At 36.1% G+C, this 20,845-nt stretch overlaps 2 protein-coding genes across 2 annotated transcripts; one reads left to right on the plus strand and one right to left on the minus strand.

Annotated features, from left to right (window-relative positions):
• Positions 1–2,705: 2,705 nt before the first annotated feature.
• Positions 2,706–14,898, plus strand: LOC109148761 (putative pentatricopeptide repeat-containing protein At5g43820). Its single transcript, XM_019296484.1, has 3 exons — positions 2,706–2,712; positions 11,840–13,609; positions 14,628–14,898. Exon 2 carries the CDS (start codon positions 11,970–11,972, stop codon positions 13,599–13,601), a length of 1,632 nt encoding a protein of 543 aa, XP_019152029.1. The 5' UTR covers positions 2,706–2,712; positions 11,840–11,969; the 3' UTR covers positions 13,602–13,609; positions 14,628–14,898.
• Positions 14,899–19,877: 4,979 nt separating this feature from the next.
• LOC109148763 (ethylene-responsive transcription factor ERF022-like) lies at positions 19,878–20,625 on the minus strand. The gene has a single exon (XM_019296485.1). It carries the CDS (start codon positions 20,576–20,578, stop codon positions 20,066–20,068), a length of 513 nt encoding a protein of 170 aa, XP_019152030.1. The 5' UTR covers positions 20,579–20,625; the 3' UTR covers positions 19,878–20,065.
• Positions 20,626–20,845: the final 220 nt, after the last annotated feature.

The raw sequence follows: 20,845 nt of genomic DNA on the forward strand, positions 1-20,845 counted from the left end.
TGGTGCACACAGTTGCACAGCATAATTTGTCATAAATACACAAAATTATGAGCCAATAATATGGACTTGCTAAATCCTAAATCCTAAATTTACGATTAAATTCCATTTCCTCTAACCATAGACGCCGCAGTTCTCTAGACGGCAAACTCTGACTCCAAAGCCGACATCGCCGTCGACGAAGCAAAAGCCGACACTGCCGTCTCCCGTCCTTCCCTGCCACCACTGCTACCTCCCCTGTGATTCTACGATGAGTCCTCCCCTACCATCTATGAAGGTCGTCGTCTCTCGTTAGCCCCTGCCGCCGCCTCCTCCACTGTGATTCTGCGACGAGTCCCCTGCCGTCGACAAAGGTTGTTGTTGGAAAAATACGTTCAAATTTGAACGCAAACCTCATGTCCTAATTTTGTGGATCCACGTGATTTTGCCCACACAATTATGTGAACATGGGAATGGAAAAAATCAAGGTCAAGGCTTAGTTATTCCACCTTTTACGTGAATGCATGGCCATAATTAGAGCTTCATGAGTATAAATATGCAATCCTTCTCAATTCATCAAGGCACTCAAAGGGAGTTTCCTTCTTTGATTTCTTCCTTTCATATCCTCTAGTCTGAGCATATATATAGTTAGGTTCGCCTACGTGGTTGCTAGTGCAAGCTATCCATAGTAGGTCTGTGTAGCCTGTCGAAAGCGTGCCAGGGTTCTAACTGCACCGTTACCGGGAAAATAACGCTTTTAAGGTAGTGTTATTATAACACGGCACATATTTCTTTTCAGTCATATACCCTTTGTGCCCGTGCCTCTTAAAAGGCTTCCAGCCCGCGCGTTGACGTTGCGAATATTTTCCAACAATTAAAAGCGTTATTATAGCAACAGTCAACTACTCAAATCATGGAGCAGATTATAATAAATTTTTGGCGACATGATGGTGTAGCAACAACAGAGATTAGCAATGGAAGGCAGCAACTTCATACAGAACAATATTGGTGAAGCACAATACTTCGGCTGATGTGTAACCTTTAAGCAAGGGAGTATAACAGAAACAATTATTGGGTTCATATCGGAACTTTGACCATACTCTGATGAGGTTTGTTTCCTCATATTTTAATATGACACAATCATATTTATATGATAATAGACTATCATATGCAAATGATTATTTTTAGCACAAGTAATCATATATTATTGGGCATTGACCATATCCCCTTAAAGCTATCATAATGGCATAATTTAGAAGATGGTTTGCCTATATCTTTGCATCCATTTGATTATTATGTTTTGAGAGCATTTGAAACGTGAAATATATACTGTGACAAGCATTTTATAAATCACCGTTTTTTATATGGTGAGTGCTTTGAATATTATAGGAAAATTTACAGCGGTGTACACAAAGATAAGTGAATTGTTATTATTCACATAGATAAGCTTTATGATTTTGTTGTGTCAGAAGTGTTGATTTAACACTAATGCTAAGTGATTAAATCATCAATCTGATTTAAAGCTTATAAATTGTGTACATATGCACATATCGAATTTATAACATTATGTGTTATATTGTGGATATGTTACAAACATTGCACTATTTGATGAGATACATATATGCTTTACAGTTACTTAATCTCAAATACCTGAATTTTATGTACTGAGACTAAATTCTAAGGTTTTACTCACATTGTGGTGATAGCATGGAAAAGTCATCATTCTTGAATACTCTGTCTAGGAAGATGATTTTTAAGTAAACTTCGGTTTCACCACTCGACCTGGGAGTACAAGAAGTGGGGTGTTGATCATACAGACTAGTTAGAGCGCCACTTGATCTTCATATGAAATGTGGCCGACTTTCATATGTTGTTAAACAATCAAAGCGTTGCAATAGAAATTGTTGAAGTACTGCAATAGTAATATTAATCTGCATCATATGAATGCTTTATATGAATTTTAATCTCCTCAAGTGAAGGAAAAGTTGTGCATGTGGCAATTTTGAATTCACCTTGTTGAGAGATATTTCCTAATAAATGTTAGTTTGAACATATTCTTTGTGTATGAGATTAATTTCTTGTAAGAATATGAGGTGAAATTTGTTATTATGTTGTTCAACTTGAAGTAGCATGTGGACACCATTATCTCTATGGCTTACTAACAATGAGCATTTGTATATATATTATTTAAATTCTTGGTTGAGTCATCTTGAAAGACCTCTAATTCCTGTTTAAAGGGCAATTATGATGGGTTGAAATAACCAAGTCTGTTGAAATATATTCAACTATTGAGTATGCATCAGGCAAAGTGCGGAGCTACAATAATGCTCCACAAAGTAAATCGGCATAACTCAGTCTACAAAGGAGCTAATATTGGGCACCAAAGATCAGTCTGGGTAAGAAATCAAATACATTTGACAAAAATATTTGTAAGTGTTGTATTGTGGGGGTGATTAACTCCTTATATTTTCACTAAAAGTTTCCCTGTGGTATTGAGAATAATGATAAAAGATAATGTTTCATGTTAAGCATGAAAATCTCAAGGGACTATTCACGAGCAAACGAAGTACTCGTCAAAGTTCATGTAAGTTTGATCAAGAAAATCAACTTACTTGAAGGCTAATTATGCGGATTAGTCATTGGAATGACTTAAAGTCCAAGTGGTAATGAATTCGTGGTGGGTCCCACTTTTGTGGTCAAACGAAGCCATGAAAAGAGTTACAAAATAGTACACTAGTTGGTCATTCCTACAATGTGTGTACTTGTGAGGCTGAGCTACAGCTCTTAATGAATTCATAACTCTTTGAGAAGGGTGGTTTTGTTGAGACAAACCTAATGAATTCACCGCATAATGACTTGAGTACAAAAGTGCTCTTAGTGTCTTATACTCAATTGGGGTGGTCTATTTTGAGGTAGACCTAAAGAGATCCCTGACTTGAGTGGAAAAGGTTAACCTTCTCTTATGAAAGATAATGAGGGTATCCCAAGAAGCTGAGTGGCTAAGAAATATGTTGATAAACGTGCAATTGTGGGGGGTGTCCAACACCTTCATTACATATACATTGTGCTTCACGAACTGTCATTTGCATTGCCAAAGACAGTGTCGTCTATGATAGAAAGAAAAGACTTACAATTGATTTATGTATTTAATTGCTCTATGAGCCTTAATGGTGATCTATATTGAGATAGACTTGATAGAGTTACAAGTCTGTATTGAGATGGACTTGACAATACGTAAAAATCTATAATGCTGTAAGACTTGTCAGAGTTAAAAGTCTATGTTGAGATAGACTTTGACAGGGTAGAAGTCTATATTGAGATAGCCATAACATACTTGAATACTAATGGCCCGTTTGGTTCACGGAATAGGACGGGAATGGCATAGCATTCCCAGTAATAGGCCTATTCCTTTGTTTGGTAACCATTTCTATTACCAGGAATAATATTCCTGGTAATAACCTATTACCTCAAATAAGGTAATAGCTATTACTAGGTCCCCCCTGGTATTAGCCTATTACTGAACGCTCAGGAATAGATTTTAGAATCTATTTTTTTTTTACCCCTTTCTTTAACCTAATTTTTTTATCCTATATATAAATTTATCCTATTTTACCACCGTCGTCGCCACCACCACCATCACTGCCGCCGCCGCCACCACCACCACCACTACCACCATCGTCGTCGCCGCCGCCACCACCATCGCCGCCCCCACTGCCACCGCCACCCCCACCACTGCTACCGCCACCTCCACCACTACCACCCCAGCACCACCACCATCACCACCACCGCCACCACCTTCGCCGCCGCCACCACCGCCACAAGAATCACCAGAACCACCACCCAGCAGCACCACCGCCACAACCGTCGCCGCCCCCACCACCACCACCACAACCGTCGCCGCCCCCACCATCATGCCACAACCGTCACCGTCACCACCGTCACCCCCACCGCCACCACCACCACCCTAGCACCACTACCACCACCACCACCGCCACCACCACCATCACCACCACCGCTGCCACCACCACCACCACCACCACCACCGCCACCAACACCACCATCGCCACCATCACATATTTTTATAAGGGTATTTATGTCTTTTAAACATATTTCATTTCTATTCCTTAAATCAACCAAACACTATAATATAATTCCTAAATCTATTCCTTCTGCGAACCAAACAATAGAATACAATTCTTATTCTATTCCTTGCCTATTCCATTCCTTATGGAATAGCATTCCTATTACCTCAAAATTCATTCCGTGAACCAAACGTGCTGTAAGGGTATTCATAAGAAGTCAAAGAGTTTGAATTTCGTAGAACCTGCTTTTTTGAGTTGGTGTGTTCATTAGAGTTTAAAATTTATCCAACCGATGAGTTCAAGATTCATATCACTCTTGGAAAGAAAATTACTCAGTGTCACTACGTGTCAGTTTAAGTTCACAAACACTGACATTAAGATCAACTCATTTGTATTGCTCAGACATTATCCTTTCTAGCTTTCTACTTTGAACGTGTGGGAGATTGTTGGAAAAATACGTTCAAATTTGAACGCAAACCTCATGTCCTAATTTTTTGGATCCACGTGATTTTGCCCACACAATTATGTGAACATGGGAATGGAAAAAATCAAGGTCAAGGCTTAGTTATTCCACCTTTTACGTGAATGCATGGCCATAATTAGAGTTTCATGAGTATAAATATGCAATCCTTCTCAATTCATCAAGGCACTCAAAGGGAGTTTCCTTCTTTGATTTCCTTTCATATCCTTTAGTTTGAGCATATATTGTGACAACCCAAAATTTTATTTTATAAATTTGGTTTTAAGAAATTCCAAAATAGCCATTTTTCACTCTATAAATTTTTTTGAGATAAACTTGGTGTTTGAATAAATTGTTTTGGGTTACATTTTAAGTGAATTCAACACCGGAACTTATTTTAATTCAAAAATCTTAAATTTTCGGGTACATTGCGTACCAAGTTTTTGACCCGAAAGTCAATCTGAGTGAAACCGGGAGAAATCTGAGAAATCTAAACTAAGTGGTTGTCTAGAAAGTATTTTTGGAAAAATGTATTTTTGACCCCAAACTATTTAAAATCTCATTCCTATACTATGGTCCATGTTGCAAGATAGACCACAGGCTTGCCTGATATTTTGTAGAACTCAACCAAATTACTATTTTGCCATCAACCAATCATTGGTGATCTACCTAGGGTTTTGCACCCATATAAATAGAACCCTCTCATCTTGTTTCTCCTGATCCTCTTTATTTGCCTCTCCATTTTCTGAGCTCTGTAGAAGAAAGGAAGCAAAGACAGTAAGCTCCACCATCTCTATTCATCCATTTCACTCTCAAACCTTGCATTCTCCACCTTCCATCTCTAAGTTGTCTTAAACTTAGTATGTATCTATGTTTGCTTGAGGAAATAGGTGGTGAAGGAGGGTAACACCTGAGATAGAAAGGAAAGGGAACCACACAAAGAGAAGGAACAGGAAACAACAAAGGTATAACCCCATGGACTCCCATCTTAAGTTTTGGCTCTGTGAAGCCTTTGTTTCATAGGTAGAAATGAGTAGAAATGCTAGATTTTTGAAGTGTTTGAGCTATGAAGTGATTTATTACTTGTCTATGATGTGTTGTTGATGTTTTGGATGTGTTAGAATTGCCTGAGTTTGATTTGCAGATGAGAAGAAACCATCTGGTGCACAGGCAGTATGCACCAGACAATGCACCGGCCCCAGCCAACGGACAACAAGGGGACCGTTGGCTAGAGCCGTGGTCAGCCGGGCCTAAGGAACGGCCTTAGGAGAGGGCCGTTGCCTAGAGCCGGCAATCTGGTGGTTCGAGGGGGCGGGCCTAGCTAAGCCCCGCCCTAAGGTCCGTGAGTTGCTCCCTGTGCAGTGGCCGGGCCCTTGCGGCTCAGCTACGTGTCGTTTCGGACCAGGTGTCACGGGCCCTTGTGGCTCGGTACCTCGGGGTCGTCTTGACGCATGTTTGGGCTTTGATCTTGTTGAATTTGGATTAAAAATGAGCATGTTATTGTAGAATTTGTGATGAAATGCTTCATAAAAATGTTTATCTGAGTTCTCTGCTTTTGGGATTTGCTTGCCTTTACCTTCCTGATGATATGTGAGTATTTGAATAGAGAAGCATGAAAACTTTGTGAATAAGAGTTGTTAGAAAAGCATGAGCCTAAATGGTTGGTTTTCGCTAGCAAAGCATGCCTAAATTATTTACAAAAAAGTGTTGAAGTTCACTACCAAGTTCATAATGTTGAGTATGTTTGCTGTGAGTATATTTTTGAGTTCAGATAGCATGCTAACTACTTGCTAAGTGTATTTGAGAAGATTTTTTAAGTTATGAGTTTCAAGCATGATTTATTGAATTGTTGAGTTTCACAGCGAATAGAAAGTAGAAGCATATGGTTACAGTAAATGCCATTTTGAGCATATCATGTTTTAAAAGTGCATAAGTGGCCAATGTGAGCCTAAATATTATTTTCCAAAAATCTCATTTCCATGTAGAGCATCTTTATCTTGTCTTTTGAGAATGAATTGTGAAGTATGTGCATTTCTCTTTGCATAAGTTAAATGTTGCATATATGAGATGCATGAGCGATATATCTATATATATCTATGGTGAGGAAAACCTTGTTTTGGAGGACCCGTTTGGACTACGTCCTCTCGGAAGAAAGAAATGGACATTGCGGTCCAAGTGTATGTAACGCAGCGTATTCCCACGTTACAAGGTTGGAAACTTCCCGCCAGGCTTGGAATCCTGGTTAGGGGGTGTGCACACTAAAAGTTCGATACCTGATTCCACAGAGATGAGTTTAGAACCAAGAGAGTGGTTCGGTGGATGAGATTGAGCATAGGTCAGCTAGAAGTCGTACTGAGATAGGTTCGTTCACGCTATGGTGAAGTTCCTACATCATCCATTAGTAAAGAAAGCGAGTCATTGCGACTCTAAGAAAGCGAGTCATTACGGCTCTAAGAAAGCAGGTCATTGCGACTCTAAGAAATGAAAGCAAGCGAGTCCTTGTGGCTCTAAGAGACCTCCACCGAAAAGTATTCTATTTACAAACGAGTGTATAAATATACTTATTGTATTGCACGAGATTGCATTTGAGTATAGTATTGCACGAGATTGCATTATGAGAATGTTGCATGAGATTGCATAATAAGAATGTTGCACAAGATTGCATAATGAGAATGTTTGTACTAGATTGCATATTGAGAATAATTAACCGAGTTTGTATATCGAGTATGATTGCCTTAGTTGCATATTGATGTCTTATATATCTAGTTTGCATGATGGGAACTCTAAAGCATGAGAATAATTTCTTATTAATTGATAATACGGAATTGCTCGATAGCATGAGTTCGTTATGATGAGTTTGCTATGTTGGGTGTGTGTTAGAGTGATTATGTTGGTAAGATATTTATCGTTGAAGCATGCATGTTGATATTATAAGTTGCGAGCATATAGAAAGCTTGTGGTTTATCTTAAAGTTTATCTATTTGATGAGATTGCTTAATTTGAGAATGTGAGCAAATGTTTTTCCAAAGTATATACTGTAGTACTTTACAGGGTGGAGTGTGGTTATACTTAGCTTCGTGCTAACAGGTGTTTTCTACTCGTATACTTGTTGTTTTGCAAAACCCCTTTCAGGTGGGCCCAGCGTTTGAGAGTTGATCGAGTTAGATTAGTTTAATAGATCTAATAGTCTAAACTATTTTTGTTTTTATGATGTTATGATGATGGATTGTAGACTTATGATACTTATGTTTGGTGATAGACACCGGGGTGTTTTTCCCCAGGTGACTTTAATTAAGTAATTTCAATGTTAGTTTGACTTAATGATTTAGTTCTAGAGAAAATTACACTTTTGGTCCTATGACTATAAGAGGCGTGTTAATTTCAGTACTTAACTTTAAAAACTAACAAGTTAGTCCTGTAACTATACAATTTTTAACACATTTGGTCCTCCCGGCCAAATCACCGGCGAAATTTGGCCGGAATCTTTTACTCTATTCTTATTTGTTTAATTCGTGGGGCAACTTGGTCATTTCATGTGAAAAAGAAAAGGGAAAGTGAGTCTTCTTCCTCCTCTTCAGGCTGTCTCGAACGCGAACGGCAGCAGGTGACCAGAAACGCTGACTCTATCTTCCTGCTATGTTTTCTCTTCCGATACACATACATATAGAATTACAAGTTGATACTTTCAAATTCAATTCACCAAATTGGGATTGCGATTGTGGTTTGAATTTTCTATTCCTAATAGACCAAAACCTAAGATCTATCTCATTTAACTCTAACTCAATCCATCTCTTCCACCATTAAACCATGAAACCGCAAAGCTCTGCAACGTTGCTGCTCTATAACTCCGACGACTACACATCTGAGTACGTTTTTGTCGAAAGTTGGCAGATGACAAGGCCACCGCCGCGACGGGCCGGATGTTTCCTCGTCATACTCATCTGTAACTTTCTCAAGATCTTCTATGGGCAATAAACAAAAAAATAAATAAAAAGAGATTCCAAAGAAGGCCATCTGTAACTTTCTGTAAATGATGTACCAAATTATTTCCTAATTTTATGGTAGCTGAACAAAGAAGGATAATGATTAATTAATAAATTACTCTTGTATAATCCACATTATTACACCCCTCAAAATTTGCAAAGGAATTATGGAGGTGGCGGTTTCTGGTCGTTGCTGCAAAGGAAGAAGAAGATCGAAGAAGAAGGGAGGAGAAGGGAGGAGAAGGGAGAGGAAGAGCATGAAATGACCATTTTGCCCCCCACTTATATTTAATTAAAAATGGGTTACATTTTTCTGGCCAAATTTTGCCGGTGATTTGGCCAGGAGGACCAAATGTGCTAGAAATCGCATAGTTACAGGACTAAATTGTTAGTTTTCAAAGTCAAGTACTAAAATTAACACGCCCCTTATAATCATAGGACCAAAAGTGTAATTTTCTCTTTAGTTCTACCCTTAGCCTGTGCAATCACCGTGGAAAGGTGGTTGTGGCAGTTACATTCCCACTAGTTTGTTATTTAAGTTTGTTTATCTGCTGCTTAGTTTGTCTTGATTTTGGTTTTAGAACTGTAAATAAGTTTAAGAAAAGTGGGATGTTACATATATATAGTCAGGTTCGCCTATGTGGTTGCTAGTGCAAGCTATCCGTAGTAGGTCTGTGTAGCCTGTCGAAAGCGTGTCAGGGTTCTAACTGCACCGTTACCGGGCAAATAACGCTTTTAAAGTAGTGTTATTATAACACGACACAGATTTCTTTTAAGCCATATACCCTTTGTGCCCGTGCCTCTTAAAAGGTTTCCAGCCCGCGCGTTGATGTTGCAAATATTTTCCAACAGCCGTGTCCCCTGTCGTCGACAAAGGCCGCAGTCTCCCGTCCTCCCCTGCCAACAACGACTAAGCAACTGATTAGGTATTTCTTGTTCCAAATCTTTCCTAATTTCCTAATTTTATTATTTTGATTATTTTCTTTATTTTTTTTTTTTTGAGAAATTTAATGATATCTTGTAACTTAGGGTCAGAATGAATTATTTATTTTGTTATAGTGATGATATAAGAGTTCATAATGTCTGTTGAATGAATGATGTTTGTGTATGTTGTTAATCAAAGAAAACAATTTTCTCTAATCCTCTCTTATGCAATGAGGATTAACAAGAATTAAGGTTAATCACCTTATCACAGGATTTATTTCGCCTTATCACAGGATTTATTTTTTTAAAGATCAATATTTAATTACAGACAATTGTTTTCCAAAAAAAATTTACAGACAATTGTATCTTGTTGTTTCAAGAGTTACCAAATCGATTAATTTGAAGATTTTAATTCATGATAAAGAGAACACTCAAAGTAATTCAACATCAATCATTGTATATAAGGAAGATTTTCAAAATTTGCATAACTCAAATATACTATTTAATTATTATTTTATTTAGACTTCTACAATTATTACTTATCTTTCTAATTTATTCTTTTTTTTTTTTTGAAAGCAAAAGCAATTGCAATATAGTAATGAATTGCAAAGCAATAGAGCCAGGATGGACAGTACATAACATGAACCTGATCTAAAGCTAATGAAGCTAAAGTATGAGCATGCAAGTTTAACAATTTAGAAGTAAAACTTATGAGTTAATACCAGCCAAGGTCCCTCGAGTATAGTGGTTCCGCCACCTATGGTCCTAAACTTTCAAATCGACCCTTTGTGATCCTCCGAGTTTCAAAATTGACCTACGGTAGTCCTTCAGTTAATTTTCTCCATCTCAACCATGAAAAATGAGGACATAATAGTCATTTCACATTTTTCCAAATCCTTGTTGCTTTTCTCGTCTTCCCCAACTTCATTTTCTCGCTCAACCAAGAAGTTCTTGCTTCTTTTTCAGAGAGACATTTTCAATTCATGTTTCTTTTTCCCTTTTCTGTTTCATACCCATTATAATACCTATTTCGAAAGAGCAGGGGAGTTACAACCTTAGAAGACATTTTCATGAGACATGAAGAAAAAAAAAATTGAAAGAGCATTGCAGGCAGGCTTTAATTCTTTTTCAATTAGAAGATCATAAACAGGGACAAAAGCATATCATATTAAACAACACTAACATCAAATCCAAGCACATCTATTGTCTTTTTCTTTCTCCTTTTATTCAATCAAAGTTATCCCCATCCATCCCATCCCTACAATGAAGGAGAGGAAACAAATTGCCTGGGTAAACTAAAAAGATCTTTCTCTTCAAAAGGAGAAGTCCATCCGCGCGACCCACCAGCAGATATTTTCACGAGAGCTATTCCATCCTGCAACCTAGGAATTGAAATACCATCCACTCGAAAAAAGTAGGTTTCGTAGCAACTCTGGCTCCAAGTCCATTTGTAAATGAATTGAATGTATGGTGGTTGTATGAGAAAATGGTGGAGGCCGCGTTCGACAAGTTCGTGGTGGTCGTCGACGAGATGAAGCTTGTCTCAGGGCTTGCCGGGTCGGGTCTCCCAATGCCCGTCGAGGTCGTCCAATTCTACTGGAAATACAATCTGCTCCGCCTCCATGAGATGTTCAGAGAATTGGATTGAGAAGCCAAGTTGAGATTGGACGGTGGTAAGCCTTATATGACGGATAATTCCAATTACATTTGACTCCCACTAAAGATTCATGCGCCGCTTGGAAGGAGATTTCGGCTTTGGAAGGTGTGGTGGAACATGGATTGTTCTTGGATATGGCCGCTACTGTGATCATTGCTGGAAACGAAGGAGTGTATATGAAAAATGTATGGTGGTTGACTGGTTGTTTTGCATAAGTGAGTTCATCGTTGTTGGCCATAGCCCTCCTCATGTGGGACGAAATGAATTAGGGTCATGGGAGGGATGAATTATTTTATTTTATGATGGAATTAATATATATTGGGTGGGAAATAAATGAAATGACTATTATGTCCCCACATTTCACGGCTGAGACGGAAAAATTAACGGAAGGACTACCACAGGTCGATTTTGAAATTCGGAGGATCACAAAGGATCGATTTGAAAGTTTAGGACCATAGGTGGTGGAACCACTATACTCGAGGGATCTTGGCTGGTATTAACTTTAAAACTTATTAAGCAATGCGAAAATTAAGACTTAGAAATCTTACATTGGTCCACAACGACCCCAACATAGGACAAGATGGTTGAAGAGACCCTATCACACGTGTAAAATACTAGTAATGTTTTTAGATTTAGAAGTTAATCCTACTTAAGTACTTAACTTAAAGAGGGGCTCACAAAAATAAAATATTATTTACATGTGGGGAAAAGTATGAAATATGAAACTTTAGGCCATAATAATGTGATTTATATGCAGTGCACTTCAACGAACAAAGAATTCGTTGGCCGGAAAATCGATTCAGCCCCTTCCGCGCTACATGGTGGCTGGCCTGCATCTGAGGTCTGAGGAAGGAGAAGAGCGATCTTCAGAGAACTGACCTAACCAAATGGAAATCCCAAACTTGTACTATAAAGGGCTTCTAAGGTATTTCTCAAACCCAAATCTTTTCTCTCTCTACACTTTCTCTCCTTTTTCCAAAACCCTTAAACCCTCTTCAAATCCATTCCGGACAAGCCGTCCTACAATCTGCAACTCTGATCTCGATCTACTCAACAATGAGCCTTCTTCGTGCAGTTATTCATCTGAGATGCTTTCAAAATGCAATCTTGATTTACTCTCGTTTCTCAATAAGCCCACTGTTTTAAGTTCTTCATCTCGACCGCCTTCAAATTGCAATGTTGATTCATACCCATTTCTCAAAAATCCTTCTTTGTTCAGCTCTTCATATTCTCTTTTGTCAGTTTCTAATTTTTATTTTGATTCATACCCCCTTCACATCAGACAATCTAGTTGGTTTTATAATTCAAGTTGTATAGGTCTATCTAGATGCTTTTCTGTTCAGCTTCATAATGGAACTATGATTCATAACAAGAGTAGAGAGAGTGAGAATTTGAAGATAGCTAAAAGTGGAGAATCCAGAAGAAACAGCAAAAGAATTAGTTATCCTGCATTTGATGAGGTTACAAAAATTATTGAATTCATTAGGAGTGATGGAGAAGATTTAAGGTCTAAATTGAGTTCTGTGGCTCCTGCACTTGATTCTAGGCCAATTATTAGGAATACTTTTATGGTATTAAATCAGCTTAGAATATCTGGATTGATGTTTTTCAGAATCCTTCTGGAGATGAATCCTAAGTTGCGTAAAAGTGGTGATGTTTGTAGTATGATTATTAACAATTGTGGATGGTTGGGTGATTATGAAGCAATGCTTTCTTTGTTGAAGGAGTTTAAATTGGAAAACATATGCCTCACCCAAATGGCGTTTGAGTTTTTACCTGTATTTAAACCAAGTAAGGATTCTGCGATGGAATCTACAAGAAGAGTGGTTGATGTGTTAAATAAGGTCGGGGGATCATGTCGTAACTCTGGAATTACTGCATTGATTGAGAAGTTTTGTTCTTTGAACTCATTTGAAATGGCTAAATTTGTAATACAAATCACAGAAATGTCAGTGAGTCGATACAATATTTTGATTCGGGCTAGGTGTAAACGAGGTCAAATTGAAGAAGCACGGGCTATAATTCAAGAGATGGTGGAACTTGGTTTTCTCCCTGATGCAACCGCTTACAACTATCTGCTTGCATATTTGTGTAAGAACAACAGGATGGATGAAGCGTGTGATGTGCTGAATGAAATGAAAGAAAAGGGGTTTCATCCAAATGCAATAACGTTTGAAGCTTTAATATTTCACTCATCCATCCGAGGCCAGTTGGATGTTGCTTCCCGATATCTGGACTGGATGGTAATGGGGAATATTGAACCTCGTCGTGCTACTCATTCAGCATTTCTGAAGGCTTTGTTCCAGACAAATCAACGTGAGAAAGCATACAAATATGTAAACGATTTGAGTGCCAAGTTTAATACCTCAAGCAATATGCTTTACAACTTGCTTGCAGAACTTCATCTGAAAAATGGAGATCCTATGACTGCCAAGAACATCATTAATGAAATGATGGAGAAGGATTTAATGCCAAATTCCTCTATTTATTTGCAATGTGAAGCAACTAGCAAAGAGTGACAGGGAAGGTTTAGCTACTGCTCTCTTTTCTTTTTCTTTTTCTTAATTATTATCATATAGTATTTCATAAGAACAAGCTTTTATTGCAGAAGAGTTGATTCCTGACCATTATCTATTAGTGCATAGTTTTGTGTTTCCTTTAGATTGTATACTTAGTTCAATTTCACATTTGCTATAAACCACTAATCAAATCTAGATCTCCTAGGTAGGCAAACCATCTTTTGTTCTGTGTGTGATGACTTTAGTTGGGAAATGAAGAAATCATGTTTATTAGTTCCATCATTTTCATTCCTCACTTCAATGTAGCATGTGTTCTGAAAGGAAACAAAGGCACCCTGATCTTGAAGTCTTTTTGCATGCCATGCTATCCTTGATTTTATATTTCTTATTTATGTCATTAGTTTAATTTGATGCTCGTACTATATTCTGTTTTTACATAGTTTTCAATGGATGCCCCAGAGGGTAGAGCTGCTTCTAGGCCTTGCTTAGAGAGACATTTTCTCCGACCATTCTTGCTCTTGATTTTACATGTAATATGAAGTTTTGGTGTTCTAATATAGCTTTTCCATGTGCTCGTGTTGTCACATTCAAATTGCAATGGCACACGGTAATGACAGTATTTGCTTTATGCTTGCATGATGTTAAAACAGCCAAGTGTTTTTTTTTTTTTTTCTTTTTTTGGGATTTTTGAAATATTTTATTTTCAGGATCATGGTGATATCTGAATAAGCTTCAAAGCTTTCTAGGATCGCCAAGTGTATTTTTCTATACACTATTTTAGGGTTTTATTTTTTTAAAAAGCATTAGTAGTTGCTTCATTATCGGTCCACAGTTGTATAGTCTTTATAGAATTTAAGTATTCTTCTTGGTATGTTCTGCATGTGTTATTCATGACAAGAGCAGTACACAGGAATGTTTTTACAGACTTGTTATGCTTGTCAATTTACAGAACTCTTTTTGTCCCCTTGACAAGTATAATGTTGCATTGTTGTGGTCAGTGCTGATTTTTTTTATTATTTTTTACAGAAGATTTTTTTTTTTTTTTTTTTTTTTAATTTTGCTGTGGGTATATGTGAATATTGCAGACTGCTATAAATGTAAGAAAAGCTGCGAAAATGGCAGAAAAATTGGCACCTTTGACATGCACATTCAAGTGAGCATACAAGTTGGGCAACAACATAATTGGTCAGGTAGTTGATTGGATAATCACAAGGTTTTAAGTTGAATTCTTAATGGGAGTTGTCTATTAGTCTTCTTAGTTTAAATCAAGCAGCTATAGACTCACCGTTTTGAAGCAGTTGTGGGTTTTCGGGTTTTCTGTAAATCAAAGTAGGCATACAAGTGATAGCTCACACCATTTAGTTATATATATATATATATATATATATATATATATATATATATATATGAAATGACACTACCTAAAAAGAGTTGAAAAAAAAGAAGAAGCATATCTTGACAAAATTAAAATCTGTAAACTCACCTTTTGGTAGCAGTTACGGGTTTTTTTGTAAATCAAAGTATCATGCAAGTGATAGCTCACAATGTTTAGTTATATATATGAAATGACACTACCTAAAAAGAGTTGAAAAAGAGCATATCTTGACAAATTTTGGCAAAATTATAATCTTGAGGCTATCGAATTCTACACATAAGAGGCTTGCATTCTAAAAGAAAAAAGCGGATTTAATAATTTCTTAAAAAAGGGTTAAACTCATTATTATCTTGTTATGTTAGTGAGTAAAATTGAAAAAGAGAACAAATCTAATACTACTCCATACATAAGGCAGAAGTCAATACTCAATAGTAGCTTATCACTATAGGTTATATGAAATCAATTAATAATCATTCAATTAGTATACTATGCACTTAGTGCTTCGCATAGTAACATAGTCTTGATAAACATTGTTTACAAAATTGATAGTTGGATCGCACGCTCCTCCCGTGTGCGGACTGATTATTTTTGATGTTTCTTTATTGGGGGGCACGGAGATTCAAACCCATGACCTTTGGCATGACTCTGATATAAATTTAAAGCATGTGCTCCATTTCAACTAAAACTCTAAGCTGATAGTTGGATTGCACATTTATTTGCACATTTATGTATGTATATATTATATACTCAACAACAAACAAGATGAACACATACTTGAAAAACATGAAACAGTGATCATTACATTTCACTAGTATGTCTCCCGTGCGATGCACAGACTATTTTTTTTTTCCTGAGTTAGTATTAGTTTTTGTTATAATATATTTACAAAGATATGATAAAGACTATATGGTAAATATCAAATATTATTGAGAGATAATAGAGTTTTATATGTATTATTATGCATCAATGAAATAATTATGATTGACATTTAATAATAGAAAAAAGTGTAATTACATATTATTAAAAACTTGTTTATTAGCTCTAGAGCGGGTCGTGTGGATTTAGAATTAGTCTGACGAAACTAGGATCACCTAAGTTTAAAATAATAATACTTTGTAATAATAATAACAATAACAATAACAATAACAATAACAACAACAACAACAACAACAACAACAACAACAACAACAACAACAACAACAACAACAATAATAATAATAATAATAATAATAATAATAATAATAATAATAACCCTTAGCTTTATGCCAATTTTTGGTATATATAGGGTTTAGCATTGAGCCGCTTAGGGTTAACTCAATGGTTCAGTAGGCAGTATTTGAGATAAGAGATCAAGGTTTGAACCTCGATAACAATAGTGTGGGGACTATGCTCAAAATGGCCAGATCCCTTGTGCGCACCGGCATTTAGCCATGTCTGCAGAGCCATTGAGTCACCGTAATTTACATCCTCCTAAATTCTGTCGAACCGGCGTATGGAGGGCCCTTGATGTTGTTGGAGATTCAACTTTTTGGGAGAAACATTTAGCGCATTGAATTGAACAAAGGTGCAGTGGGGCCATGCAATCGTTATGCCATGGAACCGTATTAACCATCCATGGTGAACACGGTCCCAAACGGTAACCGGTGCCCGTAGGTGGCACCGTTATCTTTTTTTTTTTTTTTTTTTTTTTTTTTTCTTAATTAACAGCGCGACTTTTCTTCTTCATTTTCACATTTCGCGGTTTCACTTCCTCTTCGCGCAAGCTTCTTCAACACTTATAAATTATGAATGCGCAGGCATGGATTTATAAATGTGCAGTTATGAAATTATGAATTTTCTTTTATGAGATTATGAATTTTCTGTTATGAAATTATGAATTTTCTGTTATGCGATTATGAATTTTCTGTTATGAGATTATGAATTTACAGAAAATTCATAATTACATAACTGTAAATTCATAATCTCATAATAGAAAATTTATAATTTAATAAATATTTTTCTTTTGTGAGATTATGAACTTTCTGTTATGAAATTATGAATTTTCTGTTATGAGATTATGAATTTTCTGTTATGAGATTATGAATTTACAGAAAATTCATAATTACATAACTGTAAATTCATAATCTCATAACAGAAAATTCATAATTTAATAAATGTAAATTCATAATCTGAACATAGAATGCAAAACGCCATTAAGAGCACATTAACTAATTTTTTTTCCGTAAAAATGACGCCGTTTTGAAACGTGTTCACAAAACATGGTGAACACGTTTCCACGGCATAATTTGCGAGGGCCATGGAGGTGGACAATGCATTGCATTTTATGGTGTTACATTAATTCAATTCACATCAGAATCCATATCTATTTACAGTTTCTGATGTGAGATTAAGATTGCTTTCCACATAACCAATTTGACTTGTGAACACACCTTATCTGTTGAATGTGATGGGTAATTGGGGTCTAATTATCGCCCTAGGCCCCATTATCATTTTGGGTTGTAACATTTTTGGTTGCGTATACAAATTGACTAGATCAGATTTCACACTTAAATTCTTAAAGTTATGGAAAAAGTTTCTTGTGAACTAGACGTACACCATACAAGAAGAACATAGATGATGTAATAAACTAATAAGTTACATTCCGGTAGCTTTAAAAAAAAAAGTTAAAATCTAAAAAGATTTTATGTCATTTAAATCATAAATTAGGTCATCAATAGTAAATACCGACCGACCGCGGAACGTCAATATTAAATAATTTAAGATCAACGATTTTAAAATTAGAAGTAGATAATTAATGATTTGAAAGAGACATTATTTCTCAATCTTGGTTTATGAAACACCTACCATAATTTTTTTTTTTTTGCCACCATTACTCGGCAAATTATACTCCCAACCCCAGTCAGTTACACAAGGAAGTAATCATTAATTACAACAATTTAAAATGTATACTGTAGCTATATCACTTATATGCTTTTGGGCAAATTATTCTGTGGACTCGGGTCCACCTGAATCCGAGTCTAAAAATACACAATTTATATATTCATAATTTAAATTATAAACATTTACGGAGTAATATGTAAATTATGTATTTTGGACTAGGGTCCACCTTCTAAAGTGGACCCTGGCCATGGTATAACTGTTGATGCTTTTGTATGCCATACAAAAGACTGAACTGGACCATAATAATACGCAAATTATGCTGTAGTCTCGTATTGTGAACACGAGTCCAAAATGATGTCGTTTTTAGGGAAAACACGGCATTTCAGTTAATTTTTTTTTTTTTTGATTTTGTCTCGCTGTTAACAGCGTTATTCGTTTGTGGAATTATGAATGTATAGTTATGGAATTATGAACACAGAGCTCTGACATTATGAACTTACAATTATGAACATATAATGATAAAATTATGAACATAGAGCTCTAAAATTTTGAACATAGAGCTTCGAAAATTATGAATTTACAGTTATTGAATTATGAATGTACAGTTATGGAATTATGAATGTACATTTATGGAAGTATGAAGGTACAGTTATGAAATTATGAACACAGAGCTCTGACATTATGAACTTACAATTATGAACATATAGTGATAAAATTATGAACATATGCTCCTATAACGAAGCGGTCTGAAATTTAAAAAAAAAAATTGGAAGATAATGATGCCACTAACGATACTGTTACCGTGTCCACAATGCATGCTGGACACGGGTCCATAGCATAATGATTGATAATAATAGGACTAATAATAACTTCAAATCATAGTACTATAAAAACCCAAAAATCATAGTACTACAAATTTATCATAGTACTATAAAAACCCAAAAATCATATACTACAAATTTAAGGCACAAAATTTATATTGATTGTCTATATATAGCGAATACATGCATTATACATACATTGATTAAAAAGTTTGCTTGGAATTATAAGGGCTATATGTATATTTTAGAATTTTTACGTCCACAGAAATTTAAATTAGACATTTTTAATCTCACCCTATACAAAATTATATATGAATAATTGAATATTAAAAAGTTTTAGGAGTAGGTTTCATAGTGCAAATTAAAATATTTCAATAAATATATAGGCAGGTTTTTTTTTTTTTTTTTTTTTTTACATAAGCCAGTGGAAAGTGGCCTTATGGCCTTATTAGAAAAAAAAAAAACACGAGATAAATAACAAATTTACAAACTATACCATGAACAAGTGTCCACCTTGCATTATAGAGTATGATCCAAAATAACATTCAGATTATATGTATGCAGTTAACATATTATGTGTATGCTTATAGTTAACAGATTATATGTGTTTGTAAATAAATTGAAGATACATAATATATTAACTACAAACACATATAATATTTTAACTACAGACACTTGCATATAATGTGTTTATAGTTAACATATTATGTATTTGCAGTTAACATATTGTATTTGTAGTTGATATATATTATGTGCTGCAGTTGACAAATTATGCACCTTCAATTTATTTATAAACACATAATTTTTTAACTGAATGCACATTATAATATGTTAACTATAAACACATATTTTTTTTTAAAAAAAAATCAGAATTCACAATACAAGGTGAACCTTAGTCCATGATATAACAATGGAAGATAAATCCGTCTATGTATACAATTAGTTAAATTCTAACTATATGTCTTTATGCACACCAATTTTGCAAACTTTAGTTGAGTCTGCAGAAAAAAAATGGTAGATAAAATGGTGTATTTGGACCCATACTCACCCATGCAATAATTGAGGAAGACCTCTTCAAAAGTTCAAAAACTTTATTTATTTATGGATTTTGAATTGCTCCCTTAAAATTTAAAAGAATGTCTTCTTAGTAATAATTTTTTATTTTGGTTGTACCTACCATAAAAATAGAAAGTAATTATGATATCTGGGTACAAATTTATATTATTAGACTGAATTTTCAACATTAATTAATAATAAATGGTTAGTATATATAGGTTGAATTGATTGATATAAAATTAAGAGCCCCCTAATATAATTATTTTATCTAAAACATAAATTAAATCAAGAGGCCCCCCACAGTATATAATTTATAATAATATAATTAACACTCAAAAATCCCAAATGGAATCATCTTGAATTTCTTCCCAATCTTCCAACTCCATCATGTCTTCACAGATCATCAATGGCGGCTCTCTTAGTAACAGTGTCGTCGCCGCTAACTCCATCCACATCTTGTTCGGAGAATCCATCGGGGTCTCATTTATGGCTTGTATCTGGTTCGGCGAGAGTCCAATCCTCACCGGCCGCAATCCGGCGCCGGGGACTCCTTCCGCCGGCGGCTTGAAACCCATGGCGGCCTGGTGGGCGGCGAGGCGGACGTCCTCGGGCTGAGAGGAGGCGGGCTTGGGAAACCCCTCCACCAACTCCGGGAAGTTGAGCCGCGCCTTGCAGCCTCTCAGGTGAAATGCCGCCACGTCGTAGGCGGCGGCCGCCATCTCCGGCGTCTCGAAGCTCCCCAGCCATATCCGGGTTTTCTTCCCCGGCTCGCGAATCTCCGACACCCATTTCCCCCATTTCCGCTTCCGCACTCCGACATAAACTCCCATCGTCGACCCTTCCATTAATTTCCTCGGATTTCACGAACAAATCCTTAATTTCTTTCTGTTTTTCTTCGAGCTAGAAGTGTCGGGGAGATGATGAGTATATATAGACATTGATGGGCTCTTCTATCGGTTACAGTAGAATAAAGAAGAGTGAGCTTCCACGTAGTTGCATGAAAGTGGATGAAAGTTGTATGACAGAGTGATAAGGAAAAATAAAGAAAATAGAAAAACTAGTATGTATGTAATGTACGTTCACTTGTGTTGAATAATTTTGATTAATTTTGT

This window comes from Ipomoea nil, unplaced genomic scaffold (genome assembly GCF_001879475.1).
Source record: "Ipomoea nil cultivar Tokyo-kokei standard unplaced genomic scaffold, Asagao_1.1 scaffold2144, whole genome shotgun sequence".
Lineage (NCBI taxonomy): Eukaryota > Viridiplantae > Streptophyta > Magnoliopsida > Solanales > Convolvulaceae > Ipomoea > Ipomoea nil.

Bases quoted from the DNA above. Each gene is read 5' to 3' on its own strand.
- LOC109148763 (XM_019296485.1), bottom strand. From the start codon at position 20,578: ATGGAAGGGTCGACGATGGGAGTTTATGTCGGAGTGCGGAAGCGGAAA.
- LOC109148761 (XM_019296484.1), top strand. From the start codon at position 11,970: ATGGAAATCCCAAACTTGTACTATAAAGGGCTTCTAAGGTATTTCTCA.